Genomic DNA, 20,895 nt, shown 5'->3' with positions numbered 1-20,895 from the left:
ATATATACGATGATGATGGTGATAATGATGATGATGATGATGATGATAATGATGATATTAAAATGAAGGCCTTTCAATATGTATTTTTAATAATTTTTTTTTTTTTTATAATGATGATGGATTTAATTATAGATTATACTTTTATTATTATTATTACTATTATTATTATTATTATTACTATTATTATTATTATTATTATTAATTATTATTATTATTATTATTATTTAAAATTAAAAGTCGTTTTTTTAGTAAATCGTATATATATATATATATATATATATATATATATATATATATATGTCGTCGCATATTATTAAATAGGGAGGCCAATTAGGTGTTATGGTTATGATTATGATGATGATGATGATAATAGTGATAATAATAATAATTTTTTTTTTTAAAATGTTTTTAATGATTAATTTTGAATCAGCGGAAAAATCAATTAATTAATTAAATAATAAATGGTTATAATTTGATATTTTAATAAATAAATAAATAATAGTATAGTTTTTACGGTTAAAATAATAAATAATAATCATAATAATTTTATTAGTGCGATTTTTTTTTTTTTTAAATAAATGGTAATTTACGTGAAGAAGAAATGATAAATGATAATGATAATAGTTATTAAAGAATAATTTTAAATTTTTTTTTAATTATTTGTTATATTGATTTAACTAGTCGGAAATTTATTATAATAATAATAATTTTTTTTTTAATCGTTGTTTTTATTATTATTATTATTATTATTATTATTATTATTATTATTATTGTCATTGTTATTATTACTATTATTATTATTATTATTATTATTATTATTATTATTATTATTATTATTATTTCCCTTTTTTTTATTTAGTTACTCTCGAATGGGAAAAAAAGCTCAAAAGACAAAAAAAATTCATTTTTGTTTTATCATCATTATTATTATTATTATTGTTTATTTAATTATTAAGAATTAATTATAAATAGCGAATCGATGATGATAATGATAATGATAATAATGATAATATTGAAAGAATGAAACGTGAGTGAGTGAAATGATGAAGCTTAAGAAGTAGTTGATTCATTGCTTTCTTTTTCATTTTTTTTTAATTTTTTTTTTGTATAATTTACTTGCTCGAATCGCTTTCGTTTAAATATAATAATAATAATAATAATGATAATGATAATGATAATAATAATAATAATAAAATTAAATAAATAAATAATTATTGTAATATTTGTGAAAGAATTCAACAAAAAAAAAATCAATTAAATATTTTTCAAAAAAAAAAATCTAAAATTATTTTATTTAAAATTAATTAATAATAATAATAATGAGAATGATAATAATGATGATATTATTATAAATTTTTTATAAATATTGATATCCTATCGATTAATTTTTAGGTTTTTGTTTGTTTTACGCGTTTGCCGTCGGATTTTCCCGCTAAATTTTAAAATTAACACAAAATTTGAATTTTTTTTTTTTTATTATTATCGAATTAATATTAATATTTAAACGAATTCGTTTTACTTTTTATTTATTTCCGGTTTGTTTGTTTAGTAAAATTATCATAACTTTCGATTTATTTAACAGAATTTAAAAGTAAAGAGAAAGGAAGACGAGTTTCATCCGTCGGCCGCCATATTTAATAATTTTTTTCAGGTAAGTGAAAAAAGTTTTTAAAATATTTTTGGCGGGAAAATTATTTGGATATATCTTTTTTTTTTTTTTAATTAAAAACCGTAAAAATTTTTCGTCATCGATTTAATAATAATAATAATAATAATAATAATGATACTTTTTATCACGTTTATAAAATAATTTTATACTTTCATTAACGTACGTTTCCACTTATTATTATCATTTATGTAATTATTACTGACTTTGCAAAAAAAAAAAAAAAACTATTACGTAATTAAAAACCGTTGTAAAATAATAATAATAATAATTTAAATATGTCACGTGGATTGTTTTATGATTATAAATAAATTACAAACAGTAAAAAAAAAAAAAAAAAATCAATTTATTTTGTTTGTTTAAAATGAAAGAAAGAAAGAAAATTTTTTTGGATTGTATTATACCCTTAAGGAAATCATAATTATCATTATTATTATAACTATTATTATTATTATTAATGAATAAAATTAAAAAATTTTAATGAGAGAGAGAAAGAGGAATAAAAAAAAAGAAAATCAAACTGTATATATATATCACGAATGTAATTTATTTAATTTTTTTTTTATTGATTGATTGATTGATTGATTGATTGATTGACATGCATTTTAATAACAAAAAGAAATTTTCCATATTTTTATTTATAATTATTATTATTATTAGTTTCTATCATATTTTGTAAGATTTTATTTATTTATTATAATTAATAAAATATTACAAAATAATGAAATTGAAAAAAAAAACCTTATGGAAAAGTGTATAAGTTGTTTGAAAATGAAAATGAAAATTTTTTAAAATTTTAAAAAGAGGCATTTTTTTTTTAAATATTTATTTTGAATAACTTTAAATCTTAATAATAATAATAGTAATGATAATAATAATTATTATTATTTGGTTAAAAGTTATTTGAAAAAAAAAAAAAAAAAATTTTTTTTTGACCTCTTTTAATATTTTTAATTTTTTTTCTTATACAGTTATCCAAATAAGGTTTTTTTTTATATGAATCCGATTATTATTATCATTGTTTTATTTTCAACGATTCGAATTCTTGTATTTTTGTTTCTTCTTTTATTTCAGGTATTGTAAAAAAATTTTTATTTAAATAATAATATTTTTCTGAAGATTTGCAATCGACTGTTTTTTCATCTTGGCAAATTCTTCGTTTTTGATTGAATTTTGTTCCGACTCCGCAGAAAAATTTATGATTTTCCAACCTGTAAATGATGTAAAAAAAAATTATTATTATTATTTATTATTTTTCTTCACCGCGTAATCTTTAAATAATAATAATTAAAATCCGTTAAAAATTTATTTGATTAAAATGTTTTGATTTGATTGACAATTTGATGCGTTTGATGAGTCACATTCAGAAATTTCACCTGTCTCGTTATTCCTGAATGTAAAACGCGATCTGATTGGTCCAATTATTTTATTGTCGAAAATTATAAGTTTTAATTTCTGAACGTGCTGCAGCCATTCCTCTGCGTCAGTTTTACAATCCAGTCGTTTAATTTTTCGATAAACGATATTAATATTAATTTTTATTTTTATTAGTGTTTGTTTTATAATTTATATGAAATAATCGATCAATTATTAATATGAAAACTTTTACAAAATTAATAATGTATTCGAGTAGTGTAATTATTATTTTACCGGTCTATTATAAATTTGTAATGGTGTGTTCTGGAATGTTCCTTAACGGTTTTTTTTTTTTTAATTATTGTCATATATTTATTACTCGTAAAATTTTTTTTATTACGTTTTTAATTACATAAGTTTTTTTTTTTTTTTTAAATTAAAATTGATATATTTTTAATTTAAGATCGTGATTTCGTGAAATCGTTAAATTTTTTTTTATATAATTCATATCGTTTATTAAGAGAAAAAAAAATTTTTTTTTTCATTTTCTGATAGTATCAAAACGAAACGTTTCATGTTATTGAGTATAATTATAATAATAATAATATTAAATAATAGTTATCGATTAAATTTAAATGACAAATTTTATAGTATTGGCATTTTAACAAGATTTTATTACTTAAATTTAATAATATAAATTAGTATTTTAGTTTTTCGATCCGGTTGTAATTATACGGTAAATTTTTTTTTTAATGATAACATCGCCATTGCATTCACTTTTTTTTTTTTTTTTCTTAAAACGTTAACTTATTTTTTCAGGCTCACAAAAAAAAAAAAAAAAGAAACAAGTTAAGGACGAATTATTTACGGGTATTATTAAATGCTACATTTAGATGATCTAACAGGATGTAATTGCACACATTGAATGTTTTCTCCTTGATTTATTAAAATTATTCGAACAAACTTATAATCAACTAATAAAAATGTAAAAAAAAGACACATCAACCTTACGAATTATTATTATTATTTTTTATAATAAAAATGTATTAAATTCAATTTATTTTTATGTAACGTTTTTACCGTTCTTATGTGTTTGAACTGTTTTTTTGTCTTCTTTTTTATTTCAGCCAATAGGAGATCGGGGGAAAAAAACAATTTCTGAACGCACTCTCGGCAGAGCTTTATAAAAATTCGTTGGAGGTTTTATATTTTATGCATGGTAAGCATTTTTTTTTTTTTTTTTTTTTTTGAAAGACATCGAAAAAAATTAAGATAAGAAATTTATCTAAGCTGATATAAAAAAGCTAAAAATGCAAATGTGTTAATTTTTGTTTTTTCTTTACTTTTGATAAACGTTTTAAAACGTAATTGAAAAAAAAAAAAAAAAATTTTTGTTAATTGACAGAGACGTCGTGACGTCACATTCCATAATCTTGAAAAATTCTGCAACGAGAAAGTTTTTTTTTTTTTTTTTACAAATGAAATTTCTAGAATATTTTCGAAACAATATATATATTTGTATATATACTACATTATATGATTTAATGTAAGTATATTTTGAAATTATATTTAATTTAAAATTGAATTTGAATTCATTATGAATGATGCAATCAAATAATAATAATAATAATGAGTTCTTCATCGTCGTTTGAAACCAACCTCGACCCCGGAAATAAAAAAATTTTTTGAATAATTTAAAGAAAAGAATAAAATAATAATAAATGATTGTTAGTACCTTTGATATATATATTTAAATCAAACGTTAATTTATTATTATTTGTTGCCTAACATTAATATTTAAATTATTTGTTTACAGAGTTTATTGCATTAATTGATATTGGAATTCTATAAAAGCAGAGAAGAAGTAGGAAACAAATTTTTTTTTTTTTTCTGGGCGTTACAATAATAAAAATTATGGAATGTAATAACGTCGGTTTGGAAAAGGTAAAAGAAAACAAAAATTTACAAAAAAAAAAAAAAATAATAATTAAATTTTTTCTCTTTTACTTTTAACCTGATTTTTTTTGTTGGTGTTCTTCACGAATTCTTATTGTCGTTCGTTTCCTCTTGTTCGTATCCCTTCTCTTTTAATACAACTCGTTCGTAAATAATAAAATTATTTATTTATTTATTTCAAGATTTAAATTTAAAGGAAGTAAACGAACGATTGGACATTAAAAAACAATTCTTACAGCGAATTCAATTAGATTGATTTGAAGTATGGTGTGGTTGTCACGTTAGTAAAATTGTCACGAATTTTTGTTTTTGTCAACCAGATTTACGATCATTTTTCATAACGAGACTTACTCAAGGTAACATTATTATAAAATATTTGACAACGCCCCTTTTTAATCACAAGTATGACTTTAAAAAATAGGTATAATAATAATAATTGAAATAAAATTAAACAAAAAAAGAGAGAGAGAATGATGAAAACTTTCAAATTTTAATTGCTTTTCATACCATTGGTTTGAAAAAATAATAATAATAACTTCAACTTGTTGATATTTGAAAAAAGCATTAAAAATGAAAAAAATGTGTGCTGGAATCTAGTAATTGTTTTTTTTTTTTTTTCTTATATTTATTACTGACATTGTGCAATTGATTTAGATGTTAGTTTCAACAACTACTAACTTACCTTCCATTTCCAGAATCTGAGCAAATGTGAAACAACGTGCAGTCTGCTTCGACGTCCGCATAATATCCACCTGGAATTTTACTATCACAAGAAAATGAAGTTTCTGGAAAAGGTCTTGCCACGGTGGTTTCTTCAAATAAATTTTCTACCGACACTCGTTTGCTACTATTCGATGATCGTGTTGAAATATCATCATTTTTTCGACGTTCTTTAAAACGCGTATTAATTCCACTCGATTCAAATGTTCTAAACAATTCGGATTTGTCATCGTTTTGTATAATTTCACTTTCATACGGTTCTGAAAGCACTTTTAAATTAAATTCGACGTCTCTTTTTTGTCTTTCACCATCCGAAACTTTTGGTACGTCTTTATAAAAAGGATCGTAAGGTACATCTTCTTCCGTGTACTCGTCGTAACTCATCGGTGGAACTCTCGTCGTTTCTTCTTCCATTTCTTCGCTTTCGTTATTCATAAAATTAAATATGTCGCTTAAACTTATAGTTTGACCATTTTTAAATTTTGACGTATCTAATCTTGCGAAAACTTTTTCAATATCATCCTTGGTTACCTCTTGATTTGTTTTAAGTTTCCAAGCCAAGAGTAATTGTTCTAAATCCATGTCCGGATCGGATTCACGTTCTTCTTTTTTTGGCACTTCGGTATTTGAAAATAATTTTTCTAATTCTGATTTGTATTCGGGTTCGGGTTTATAATCTAAACGATTTACGACGGGTTTTCCACTCGCTGAGGAAACCGACTGTACGGTTATTACAGTAGGTTTTTGTACTCGACTAGAAGTACTACTCGTTGAAGTCACGATCGCAATCGAAGGTTTTCCAAAACTTTGAACATCCCCCGTGCGAATTTCTTTCGCAGCTCTGTGAGATGGTTGAGGTTCGAAACCATCACCATTTTCGTTATCTTCACCTTGTTGACTTCTTAAATTTGAAATTTCAGCATCTCTCGAAGCTATTTGCGCTATTTGATGCTCCGCTATTTCTAAACCTTCTTGGTGCAGTCTATGAACTTTTTGCTGTTGCGATTGCAATGCTAATATGGTGGGGTTAGCTTTATGCTGATTGTGGTGCGAATGGTGCTGGTTGTGGTGTTGTATTTGCTGCAAGTACGGGTGCTGCGGAGTTTTCGGATGCGTCTTTACGTTAACATGTCGGTTTTTCTGTCGGATGTAAGGGTGAATAACAGTAGTGCCTAGATTGGAAAACCCGGAAAAGTCGTCGTAATTTGATTTTGGAGGACTTATCGTAGGAAAATGATGAGTGAGTACAACGACGGGACGCTTTGGTTCTTCAGATGGGCGGATCTCTTCAAGGCTTTGCGGTTTCTGATTGTAATTATTTATAAAAATAGGAGTTAAAGGTGTTGGAGTACTTGAAAAAAAATGATTTTTAAAAGGATCGTAAACAGGCGGTGGTGGTGGTGGTTTGTACGTGCTCGGAGGAGCAGGAGATGAAAAAGGTCTTAAGCTCGTCGAAGGTTGCTTAAATCCTCCCGCATCTATATTTTGATTTTGTTTGTTGTATTGATCCCCGTTAAAATTTTGAGGAGTGACATATCCAAACGACGGTCTTTGGGTTTGAGTAAACTGAATATTTTTGTTTGGCAATAACCCGGTTAAAATTTGTCCGTTTGAGTCTAGTTCCTTAGGGGGAAAATGTACGTGCTGTTGCTGCTGTTGTTGTTGTTGTTGCTGATGCGGTGGTGAAATAGTAGTGCTTCCAATTAAATTACCGACATTTTTATTTTGTATCGTCGTTGTAATTATACCTGATAAATGACTTCCGGTATTTTTGTTTTTCAAATTTGGCAAAATAATATTAAACGCAGGTTTAATAGAACTGTAAACGATAGGTCTTGAAGTAGTCGTAGACGTTGTCGTTGTAGTTGTTGAAGTGGTCGTCGACGTAGTACTTGTAGGACTTTTCGAAGACGTTTCTGGTGATTCTTCAGTATCAGAATCGTAATTTTCATCGTATAATTCTTCCTCTAGTTCAACATTTTCTTGAGATGATTTTTGTGATTCGTTATTATTATCATCTTCAGGCAATCTAAAATTTAAAAAAAAAAAAAAAAATATCACAAATCTATCATCATCATTATTAGAAAAAGAAAAGGTAATTAAACTTACGCAAATCCATTATTATAAAGGTCAAGGTTGAGGTCGTAAAAGTCTTTACTCTTGCTGCAGTCCACTTCATCAACTCTTTCACACACTCGAGTCTCTTGATCAAATACCGTACCATTAAGGCATAAAAATTTTATATCTGTCATATCACCTGGAAATAGTCAGATATCAAATTTCAGCGTAAAAGTCATTATAAAAAACATTAGAAAACATATTTACTTACCCTTTTGTCCGATTGTGCAAACATGAAACATTTGACATCCAGTTTCAATGTCGGCGTAGTAACCTCCGATGACTTTACCCTCGCAAGTGAAATTTGTTTCTGGAAGGTTGTCGAAATCAAGGTACTAAAAATTATTGCAAAAGATATTTGTTTTTTAATAATAATAATAATAATTGAAATTTGTAATTGTAAATTACATATATATGTATTTTAACTTACTCCAGGTTGACGTGCTGTGAGTGCCTTCGACAGCTGGACACCATTTTGAATAAATAATAAAGTCCAAATTGCTACAAAAAAAAAAGAAAAAAATTTGGAAAAATTAAGAAAAAAAACGTCCTTCCAGGATCTCTCTCTCTCTCTCTCTCTGGCAGGTTAATCAACCGGAAACAAAGGTAACATACCGATCAAAGACCTAAATCCGTACTTTTCCACACACCCTGCTCTTAAACGACCTTATCTGTCATTATTCTGACGTCATCGTTATCGTCCTTGAGATTCTTTTTTAATATTATTACCATTAACGACAACAATACTCAAAACAACAACTTATTTGTCTCATACTTGACCAAACCCATAATGATGATGATGATGATTGGTTTAAAAATTCCAATGAAAATTTTTTTTAACCTTTACCTTTTATTTTTACACGAGTAATATAACGGTAAAAAAAAAAAAAGGTTTACGCACCAACAGTGAAACTTATTAACACCCTTAATGACCTTTTTTTTTTTTTTTGTAAAACCCCTAAAGGTTCAAACATTCGTGCCTTATTTTATTTTTTAAAAAGTTCAAAAGCGTCTCACAACGTGTTTTATTTTTTGTTTCAGAGGTCAATGGCCGACCTAAAAAAATTATTTTTCCAAAGGATTCTTTCAATCCGGTTCGGCACAATTTAATCATTAAATAATATATATGATGAGAAGAAGAAGAAGAGGTATATTTAAATAGGGAAACCTTTCGAGTAAATGTGTAACCCCTTGAGTCTTGTTACGTTTGGTTAAATAATCACGAAATGAACATTAAATTCGTTATAAAAAGTAAGTAAAATTACGTAATAAATTGTCTTATCACACACACACACACATACACACAAAATCGTTTGTTTTACGTATAACGTTTGTTCTTAAACAACAAACAAACAAACAACAGGAAAATCCGATATTTAACCAGTCGGATTAAATGGATGATTAAATCGTTTGTTGTTTACAATCGGTTGACACAATGTTATACGTGTAAAATCAGGACCGATGTGATGCGTACACGTACACGCACACGTGCACGCACGCACGCACTTGTAAAATTTTATTATTTTGCGTAATAATTTTTTTCAAATATTTATTTAATTGATTTGTATTGTTATTATTATTCGCGTTTGTAAATTTGACCTTTTCTTATTTTGTTTTATATCATCCTTCGTCCATTTTCTTTTCTTATTTCTCTTCTGCTTTTATTATTATTATTTTTTTTTATTCAATGATCGATCATCATTGCTCAATATGAAAAAGTAAAAAATGACTTTGAATCGTGACTGACCTAGACGAAAAGAAATCGTTAAAGACGAATTTTTTGTTTTTTTTTTTTAATGAAAACTCATTAACGGTCGTTTCAAATTAAATATGGCGGAATTTTTTTTTTCAGATGCTGATTCGGGGAAATTGATGGAGAGAAAATTCTTTTTTTTTGAATTCAAGATTGAGGGGCCTTCGATTCAATAAGGTAAGAATTTTGCTACTATTATTCGTTATAATCATCAAATATGGAATTTTCCCCCCCCCTCCCCCCTCCCCCGCCTTCGGGCTTTTTTTGTTAAGATGAAAAAAATTTGAAAAATTTCCTTTTATAATTAAATCTAACATTTCTGGATGAGATTTTGACCTTCGCAAACTTGTTTTCGGGTTTTTTGCTTTAATTAAGGATTTTGCTCCATTTAATGATTTTGCTTTTGAAAAAAAAAGGGAATTTTTTTTCCTCCCCCTCCCCCTATAAATCATTTATCGATGAATGACTGTCCACGTAAAAATTCATTTGAGTTTTCCCTAACTTTTTAGATAAGTGACCTTTTTTTTATTATTATTATTATCATGTTCTAGAACGTTCTTTTATTTTTTCATTAATCATTATTTGGCCTTTGGGTTTCGAGACAGACGAATTCTTGTCGATAATTTTGAAATTTTTTTTTTTGTTATTTTGAAATTTTACCATCGTTTTTCTATTGTTTTCCATTTTCATAAACGTCCGTTTATTATTATTATTAATTTCCAGTTTATCTCCCCGGTTTTTTTCGTTATTCATTCGTCTGGAGAACGAATCGTAAACAATCGTTTGATCCTTTTTTTTTTTTTATTGTCTTCCATTGTTTTATGTTTTTTTTTTTTTTTTTGATTGATCAACGCCTCTTCTTATATTTTTTTATTTTTTTGGAAGTTTTATTACCAGAAGCAAATAGTAATTAATTACTTTCGGCTCCCGTAAATTGATTAATCAAATTTTTTTTTTTAAATATCAAATTCCATTGCGAAGACGTAATTATTAAAGGACGCCGAGTTTTCTTTTTTTTCCATATAGAAATTCTTATTCTTCTGCCACGCACAAACTCACGCATGCACGTACCACGACACACGCATCACTTTTCTTATTTTCCCTTTTTATTTTCTTCTAAAAAAGTTTTTTTTACATTTAAATAGTTTTACGTTGTTTTCTCTCTCTCTCTCTCTCTCTCTCCGGAAATCCTTTAGTATGTGGGAAATACACACAAAGTTTTTTTTTTTTTCGTAAATACGAACTCAACAACCTTGACACGACGGTTATTTTGCGCAAAACCAGATGATGATAATGATGATGATGATGGTGATGGGTAAAAAAAAAAACTTGACTAACTTGTTCTTTTTATTTACCACTCCTTTCCCTTTCCGCGCCACATTGAATATTTATTTATATATCTCCTTCCACGACGTCGATTTCTTCCATTATTTTTATACATCATCATCATCATGGGTCGATGAGGGTTAATTAAAGACATTTTCCAATCCTTTAAATTTTCATTTTTATATAAAGAGTAAAAAAAAAACTGTCAAATTCAAACTTTTGGAAAAAATAGAAAATTATTATCATTATTATCACGGCGGTTGGTTAATTATCGGCGTTAATTTTTTTTTTTTTTTTTTTTAACTCACATCTCGTAAATAGGATGCTCATGCAATCGCGAACGTAATTATTAACTTGATAAATTATTACTATTATTATTATTATTATTAATATCTATAAATTAACAACGGGGTTGCGAAAATGACGTATAAACGCGTATGGATTTTTTATCATTAAAAAAAAATGTTTACAAGTTTTTTTAATGTAAATTCTATCCGGTAATTAAAATGTTAAAAAAAAATGCCAGAGAAGCTTCTGGAAATAAAAGATAAAAATTTTTGTACGCCCTTGTAAAAAAATTATTACTCTTAAAAAACGTATTTTTATTACTTGGGTAATTAATTAATTATTTAAAAAAACAAAATGGCGGTAGATTTTTTTTTCGTATGTAACCAATGATTTTTTTTGATTTTTTTTTTATGCGGAGGACGGTTTATTATTATTATTAATATAACACGTGGTTTGATTTGTCTTCTTCCACGTTTAATTTCGTATCGGAGGATATTTAAGGCGACAAGTCATTTACCTTCGGTTAATATATCGTCGTCATATAAAATTAATTATCCTAAAATGATCGCGTGAGAATTTTTTTATTTTTCCTAAGATAAAATATAAAATTGCGTATTTTTGCGTACGCACAACGCGCGTAATAAGATTTAAAAAAAAAAAAAAAAAAACGCGCGCGACTTTTTTTTTATTTATATTTTTCTCTGGGACAGATAAAATTCATGATATGAGTTTGCGTGAGAGAGAGAGAGAGAGAGAGAGAGAGAGACATCGCTTTAAACTCTTTGCAATAGCCTCCAGACGATCGTGATATTTGATTATGTCAGTGGTCAAGAAAGACCATGAGAGTGATTCTAATGACCCGATAAATTTTTTTCGTACCCGAAAAAAAAAAAGAAACATCTTCCCACGATAAAACTACCATGTTTATTTTAATTTATATATATATATATATATATATATATATATGTATACGTTTTTTTTTATGCGTTTTTACTATTTATTACTTCTCTCTCTCTCTCTCTTTCTCTCTATCTCTCCCTTTCTCTCTCTCTCTCTCTCTCTCTCTCTCTCTCTCTCTCTTTCCTATTGGCAATAATTTATTAATTAAAATATTTAAATTTTTTTTAACGGTAATATTTATTTAACGTGCGTGTAAATACCGTTAAAGGAAAATTCAAATTTTTCGATATTTTTGTTTTTAAACCTAATCGGCCGTCCCTCCCCTACCCCCTCCCCTCCCCTTCTCTCTCCCCCTCCGGATAATTCCAATTCTGGGTAAAAAAAATTATTTTTTTTCCATATTCGTAAACATGTACTCGGGTCCTTCAAAAAAAAAAATTTCTCAGGATGAAATAAATTATTATTATTATTATTATTATTATTATATAAATTTCATTATGCGGTTTTTCGCCTTTGACCATAAATTGATATGACCTGATAAGAAGAAATTTTTTTTTTTTTATTTTCGAGTGAGTGTGTGTGTGTTAAAGATATCGTGAGCCGTAAATTTTTTTATTAAATCACGATTTTCCCAATTTTTTAAAATGGCGGAAGTCGAGGAGACTGATGTAAATTATTCAATTGTTTTTAAATAGGAAAAAAAAAAAAAAAAATTTTTTTCTTACGATATGAACACAATGGGATGAGAAAAAATTTTCAATTGTAATTTTTTTCTTTCCTTCCTTCCTTCATTCTTATCTTTCCTTCTTTCTTTCTTTCTTTCTTTCTTTCTTTCCTCCATCTCTCTCTCTCTCTCTCGAGTTCGAAATAAAAATTATTACGTAAATTTTTATAAGAGTTTCCCGGGGGGAGGGGGGATTCGTGTTTGAGGGGCTTCTCATAAGAACGACAATGATGAGAATGTGTCTACCATTCGTTAAACAATAAACCTTATAACCTTATGACCTTTTCAACTTTGGCAAATTATTAACCTCTTCTCCCCTCCCCCCCTTTTTTTTCTCCGTAAAACTTTCGATTTGAGCTTTTTAAATTAATTAAAAAATTATTTTTGAAGGACTAAAAATTATTTCTTGAGGTTATTTTATTATCGTTAGCAGGTTGCCAACCTACCTGCCTACCAACCTACCTACCAACCTATCTACTACTTTTGCTATTATTATCAATCGTTTGAATTAAGAGGTAGCAAAATGATGTAAAAATTTCATAATTTTATTTAAAAAATTTTCCCCTTAGGATAAAATATTATTTCCTAACGTTAATTTTAATATAAAAAAAAACATGAACGTATTGTGCAACGTGACGAATTTTTTTTCGCTCGGTGATATTCGGGTATATTCGTTTTTTAAAAAAAAAACAATCGTACCGTATCCGGTTTTGATTTCCGATTAAAATTTTTCCAACCGATTTGAAATTCATATTAGATCGTGATTGGTTCGTTAAAAAATCGTCATTTAAATCATCATCATCATCATCATTTCGCTCATTCTTAACCGCATAAAATCATCATTATCATCAATCGTGTATACCATCGAACTTTCGAAATTTTTTTTTTTTTATTATTCCATGACCATGAAATTTTTTTATTTCATACAATTTAATTTTAATTATAATATTAATGCAACCATATTTTTTTTTTTTTTTTTTTTAATAACTTTTAAAGGTCATTTTTCATTTCGTTAGATCGTTTTATTTTTATTGTCGAAATTTGAAAACGTTATTCGAACGGGTTATTTATTTACAACAAGACGAACGTTTATACGTCACGCGGTATAAAAATATCATCAGAAAAAAATATGGCGATTATAAAATCGACATTTGACATTTAAAATTCGTTTAATAATAATTTATCCGTCGTGAGATGTAAGAAAAATCTTTTTCTCTTTTAACATCATCTTCATCTTCTCCATCTTCATCTTCTTCTTCTTCTTCTTCTTCTTCTTGCCCCTCATCTGTCACAATTCATTCACATTTTTTTTTTTTTAACCACGAACGGTTAAAAACAAGTCTAATTGGTCCTTGATCTTTTAAATTATTGAAAATTTTTTCGTGGCATTCTCATCGCGTTCCTTTATTAACTATTATTATTATTATTATTAAAGTGTATCATTGGTTTTTTAGTCTGGGAATAACCGAATGAGAGAGAGAGAGAGAGAGAGAGAAAGAGAGAAAGGTTTCTATTGGGAAATCGTAGGGGATTTCGAAACGAATATCGTTTGAATGAATTTCTTTTTCCGGTTGTTGGCGTGGTTGTAGCGGGAAAAAAAAGAACTAAAATTTTTTATTGTCAATATCCGTTTTTCCTACGTTATAATATTTAATATCGTTTGTTTAAGGTAGGAAGTTGTTTGTTAGTGAAATTAATTACCTGAAAACAATGTAAATTATCTTTTTCCTATTTTTTTCACGTTTTTTTTTTGTTGTTTTGTTTTGTTTCTTTTAAATTTGATTATTATTATGGTGGCATCATCATTATCATCATCACTTTCTCTCACCTCAAAACTTTACATAATTTTTCCTTTTTTTTTTTTTTTTTAACGCGAATAATTATCATTATTAAATTTTACCATTAATCGATTATTATCACGATTTACGTACCGAAAAAAAAAGAAAAATTTCTCACCTGTCAGGAAAAGCCGGCACTGCATAGTTGCATTTGTTTAGGCCTTACAAATAGGCCTATAGGATCGGGGAATCCCTATTAAGTCCCCTGTAAATAAACAAAAAAAAAAAAAAAAATTTAAATCAATGATATAAAAAAGAGAAAACAGGAAGATTGAAACAAAATGAAAAACCATAACACGTAAAAAGAGAGAGAGAGAGAGAGAGATTTCATGTAAATCAAGATGGATAAACAAGGAAGAAAAATATGAAAAAATAGATAAACCTTAAAAAGACATAAACCAATATGGCGTAAAGTATTTTTTTTTTTTTTTTACATCATCTAAAACCTAAAAAACCAAAAAAAAAAAAAAAAAAAAAAAAAAAAGTGAAATAACGAGCTCGAAAGATAATAATAATTAAAAAAAAAAAACATTTTTTTTTTTTTTTTAAAATAACGTCTTAATAATTACATAAATAAATAATTTAAAAAACAGCGGAATTACGTCATCATCAGAATTACCCGCCATTTTTATTAACGAACCTTTTAAACAAGCGTTCGTCCTTCCGTCGATTCGAATATTAATTTTCATAGGGGGGAATCCCCCTCCCGAATCCTGTTTTTTTTTCCTCCATAAAAGGAAAATTAATTTTTTTTTCTTTTTTCCGTTTCAGACCCCCAAAGGAAAATTTAAACGTGTGTCTTCGAATTTTCCGGTTTACAAAACAAATAAAGAAAAAAAGAAAATCACGATCGGGAGAAACCTGTAAGTTTTTTTTTGTTTTTAGTAGTTGTACCTTAAAAGGTTATTTTTATCGATGCGACGACGTCAATAATAATAATAATAATAATAACGTAACGGATATTTATTGTTTCCATCAAAAACTTGTTTTTTTTTTTTATTAAAAAAGGATAAAAAAACAATAAAATTTATTTTTTATAAAAAAAAAAAAAAAAAAAAACAAGAATTTTGTGAAATTTCCAAACATTCAGGATGTCAAAATCAGGTTTCCTGTCATTATATTTTATCGTAAAAACCTAAAATGTCGTTACGTTGTCTCGAAATTTTAATTTTTTTTTATATTTTTTTTAAAATTTTATATAAAAGGTTTTTTATTTTTATTTCAAGGTTTCATTATTATTATTATTATTACGAATTGACACGAAACTAATAATTAATTAAATTATATTCGGGGAAAATTATTTAAAAAAAAAAAAAATAAGTGAAAGTGCAAAAAAAAAGGAAAGAAAAACTCGTAGAAAATGTCGCGCGATCGACACCGGTTTACCGTTCACCGCCTTCTATAAAAAATCCGTTAAAAAAACAAACAAACAAACAACCGTTTTGAAAATTACCGGAATTACGTTTTTTTATTATTATTATTATCTGTTGTTGTTGGTGTTGTTGAGAAACGAATCAAATTCGCGATAAAATTTTTACTTTTTTTTTTTTTTTAACCTTTTGACCTATCGTTCGTTTTCTTTCGTATCTCTCTCTCTCTCTCTCTCACCTTTTTTTTTATATTTGCTTTCGCTTTATTATTTGCTTTCGTTCACGGTTTAATGATGTTTTACGTACGTGCAATTTTTTTTTTTTTTTTGCCTCGTTTTTGCATGAATGAAAACAACGTAATTACTCGGACTCTCTTCGAGTTTTAAAAGTCGTCGACAAAAATATCGCGTTTGAAATTATCGTGTTAATGTTTTATAAAGTTAGCCCATAGGCAACACACATAAGTAGTCATCAGGGGTACCAACAAAATCGTTTAAACGATGGGTAGAAAGGGAGGGAAAAATATTTTTTTGGTATGATTGACGCGGTCGTTAAGCGGTCAACGAAAAAAAAAAATTTTTTTTTTTTTGCGGTTGCGTTTTATATTTATTTAAATAAATACGGTAATTTAAGCAGAAGACGACGACGATGATGATGATGATGATGATGATGATGATGATGACGACGTAGGTAAATAAATTAATATGTCGTCTCAGATAGACTTCGAGGGATTATTTAAAAATTTAAAAATTTTCCCATTTTTTCCCCACTTCAGTGTGTTATTTTTATGATAAAAAATGAATTTCGGGGGGGAATGAGGGGGGGGCTCGAATGTGACGAAAAATTTCTTTAATGTTTAATCGAAAATAATTTTTTTGGGTTTGAAATTTTGAAAACCGTAACCGACGGGTACCAAATACGAATTATAAATTAATAAGATTTAATAACATTAATAAATGACAATAACAATTTAAATCAGTTTTCCGCCGCGGGATTTAATTATTTATAATTGATTTATTGAAACTACAACATCATCATCATCATCATCATCATCTTTATCATCATCATTATCGTGAGTTATTAAAAAACATGAATGAAAATTAAAATGGCGAGAAATGTTTGAATACTTTTTCTTTTTTTATGTTTCCATTTATATATATATAATTAACAAACTAATATAAGTCTTTCGGTAAAAGGAAAACAAATTAAAAACCTTATTCCGCTCCTATTTTTTTTTCTTCCCCCTTTCCATCACTTTCGACGACAAAGAAAAAAGTGAGAGAGAGAGAGAGAGAGAAAGAAAATCAAACGAATGAAGCCTTTAAATGTTTAAAATAACATTAATAATCCTGTTGTAATGATTACATAACTTGCAATAATAAAATGACGTCACCTTTTATTATTATTATTATTATTATTATTATTATTATTATTGATAGTATTACGAAATTAAAGTTTATCATTATCAGAAAGAGAGAGAGAGAGAGAGAGAGAGAAATGTGTGTATATTAATTGCGTTAATTACTAAGTACGCTTCTGTAAAAAAATTTTTTTCGATTTTATTTTTTTTTTTTTTTGGGGGGATAAATTTACGTTACGAAAATTTTTATCTTCCGGTTTCCTTTCACGTCAAATTATATCATTCTACCCGAAAAAAAACCACAGGTACGTCAGGGCCGAAAAATTTCGACAGAGAGAAAGAGAGAGAGAGAGAGAGAGGGAAAACAACCGCAAAAAAAAAAAATTTATTCGAGCGAAAAAGGAAAAACAACAAAGGAAAAAAAAAATAACAAAAAAAAATTTTTTATTTCCTTTGACTGAAAAAAATCTATTTACACGTTTAAATTTGTAAGAATATAAATAATTTTTACTTTTCTAATTAGTCGTCGTCGCCATTTTTAAAAAGGAAAAGGAAAAAGAGTTTATTAAAACCGTTAACGTTCATTCATCCGAATTTTTGTTTTTTGTTTTTCTCCTTTCACCTTTTAACTCTCTTTTTTCTTTTTTAACTTTTTCATTTAATTAATAATAATAATAATAATAAATTGTTTTTTTTTTTTCAGGTTTCCCACGCAAATGCCACGGATTCCAGTTTAAGAAAAAGGAAAAAAACTTGATTCATAATATGTAAGTGATAATAACATTAAACAAAAACAACAACCTATTACGTAAAAAACGTAATAAATTAATAACTATTATTATTATTATTATTACTTATTTATTTATTATTGTTGTTATAAAACAAAAAAAAATCGATCGTTTAAACGCCACGAGTAACAATTGCAAATGTCACGACGGGGTAGGTGTAAGTAAATAAAGATTTTAAAAAAAAAATCTCAAAAGCAGACGACAATATTTTAAATTTAAACTTTTAAAACGATCGTTTATCAACAACAATAATAAATAAATAATTTACAAAATAAGAAAGGGAATACAAAAAAAAAAAAAAAAAAATTTAAAACGCATCTTCTTTCATTCCGCCATTTAAAAAAAAATTAATAATAATAATAATGATAAATTTCGATGTATACTTTTGCCCTTTAAAATCCCCGTTTTTACGAAAAAAAAAAACCGTTAAAGTTATAAAAAAAAAAAGTTAAATTAAGTTTTGGTTTTATTATTATTATTATTATTATTATTTATAAAATTTTCTGGCATTTCGAGGAAGTTGCGAAATTTTTTTTTTTTTTTTTTTTACGCCCTTTTATAAATAATAATAAAGATCGGCGGCGGCAAAGGGGGAAAAAAATGACGTATGAAAAAAATAAAACAAATTGATTGGTTGAAAAATTTTGTGACGTCATTTTATCAATGGAAATTTTTTATTAATGACTGACCGATGATCGCGTAACGAATTTAAACTTGTACGGTGTATATATATAATTTTTTGTGACACTAATGACACGAAAATTTAAATTTCGTGGTAATAGAATAATGGAAAGTACGGTGGGAGGAGGAGGGGGAGGGGAAGGGGAGGAGGGAAAATTAATTATAAATAAATTTCCGATGATTTGGCAAATAATTTTTTTAAATAAATGGGTGGGATTTTAATTTGTCAACCGTTAAATTGATAAAATGAAATGGAAGGGAAAAAAAAAAAAAAAAAAAAACGTTTTCTTTTAATATGAGACGTTACAACCATGAAATTAAATTCGATCGTTTTTGTTTTCCGAATGAAACGAAAAAATAATAATAATAATAATAAATTCGAAGGAAATTTGCGAAATTAGAGCAACGTGTGTGCGTGTGTGCGTGCGTGCGTGCGTGTGTCCAACCAAGCCTGGTTAATTTTTAAATTAAAAAAAAAAATTTAAACATGCCGACCGCGAATTCAGGTGTGTCGCCATTTTTAATGTGTAACAGTTTCCCTCCTCCAGGGGATTTTTTATTCATAAGATTCTCGTGAAAAGGGTACGACTTTTCAAAATTACCAACATGAAAAAAAAAAAAAAAAATTTCCGTTGATTTACTACGAAGCCTTTTCTAATTATATAATTAAATAATATTTTAATCGCGAATGGCGAAAAAATTAATTAAATTTTTTTTTTCGCGTTTATTTAATTAAAACTACAACGAACAAACATGGACGACGATGACGATGACGATGATGATGATGATGATAATAATAATAATAATAATTAAGTAAAAACGATAAAACGACGAATTTTTTATTTTTTTTTAATGATAATAATTTCGTTGACATTTTCAAAAAATTTATACATATAATAATAATATTTTTATTTTAAACGAGAATATTATTATTATTATTATTATTATTATTATTATTATTATTATTATTTAATTGTGCGGTTGAATTTTATTTAAATATATTTCGAGTCGTTATTAAACCTGAAAGGAAAAAAAAAAAAAAAAAAAAAAAATTCATTTCGTCATTAACATAAACATTTAAAAATTATCATTCGCTCCGCCATGTTTAAATATTGTCGAAATCATTTTTCGGCCATTAATTACCAATTATTAATTTTGATATCCGGTAATAATTTATTATCATCGGATAAAAAAAAAAGATATTAAACGGTAATCAACAATTCGTTCGATCTTTTATTACGTAATAAATTATTAATAAAAAAAAAAAATTTGTAGAAAAAAAATTATAAAATTTTTTTTTGACAAGTTGCAAATTAAAAATTTATTAGTATTATTATTATTATTATTATTATTATTATTATTATTATTATCATTATTAAATAATAAACGATACATTCTCGCCTTGAAAGTTAAAAATTAAATAAATAAATAAATAAATAAAAATTTTTTTTCTTTCTTTCTTTCTTTTTACAGATTTTCTCATTAAGCGACCATGAAAACAAGAAAGCAGAAAGAAAAACTTGTACGAGTGTTTATTTATTTACAATGAGAAGAAAATGTTTTTTTTTTCTTTCAAATAAAAAAGAATTGCAATTTAAAGATGATGATGATGATGATGATGATGAAGAACGAGGAGGAGGAGGAGGAGGAGGAAGAGTCGGTGATGGCGGGGGTAAGTTAATTTTTGTTACCTTGAGAAGGCTATTCGATTGCGATCGAAATATCTTTTTTAAAGGTACCTACCTTGAAATATTAAGACAGGTTCTCATGAATTTCTAAAGACGGATTACCGCCGGATTAATGAAGATTATCGCGAAATGTTTTTTCTTTATTTATTTACTTTTATCCAAAAAAAAAAAAAAAAAAAATTTAATTATCATTTCTATCTCTCTCTCTCTCTCTCTCTCTCTTTAAAATTACATACGCGTAAAACGAAACGAAAATAATAATGATAATAATAGTCGTGAGGAGGGGAATGGCGAGGGAAGGGAAGGGGAGGGGAGGGGAGAGAATAAATGAATAATAGAACTTACCGGTGTTTTTAAAAATCC

The 20,895-nt window shown here is 26.6% G+C and overlaps 1 protein-coding gene across 1 annotated transcript; it reads right to left on the bottom strand.

Moving 5' to 3' along the window:
• Positions 1–5,656: 5,656 nt before the first annotated feature.
• On the bottom strand, positions 5,657–8,548 carry Phum_PHUM135070 (uncharacterized protein; the record flags this gene model as incomplete). Its single annotated transcript, XM_002424489.1, has 4 exons — positions 5,657–7,763; positions 7,808–7,955; positions 8,028–8,151; positions 8,483–8,548. The coding sequence occupies 4 exons, from the start codon at positions 8,546–8,548 to the stop codon at positions 5,657–5,659; spliced, it is 2,445 nt and encodes an 814-aa protein (XP_002424534.1).
• Positions 8,549–20,895: the final 12,347 nt, after the last annotated feature.

This window comes from Pediculus humanus, genomic scaffold (genome assembly GCF_000006295.1).
Source record: "Pediculus humanus corporis 1103172107480 genomic scaffold, whole genome shotgun sequence".
Classification (NCBI taxonomy): domain Eukaryota; kingdom Metazoa; phylum Arthropoda; class Insecta; order Psocodea; family Pediculidae; genus Pediculus; species Pediculus humanus.
Note: the sequence above shows the minus strand (reverse complement) of the source record. Positions and strands in the feature narration are given on the sequence as shown.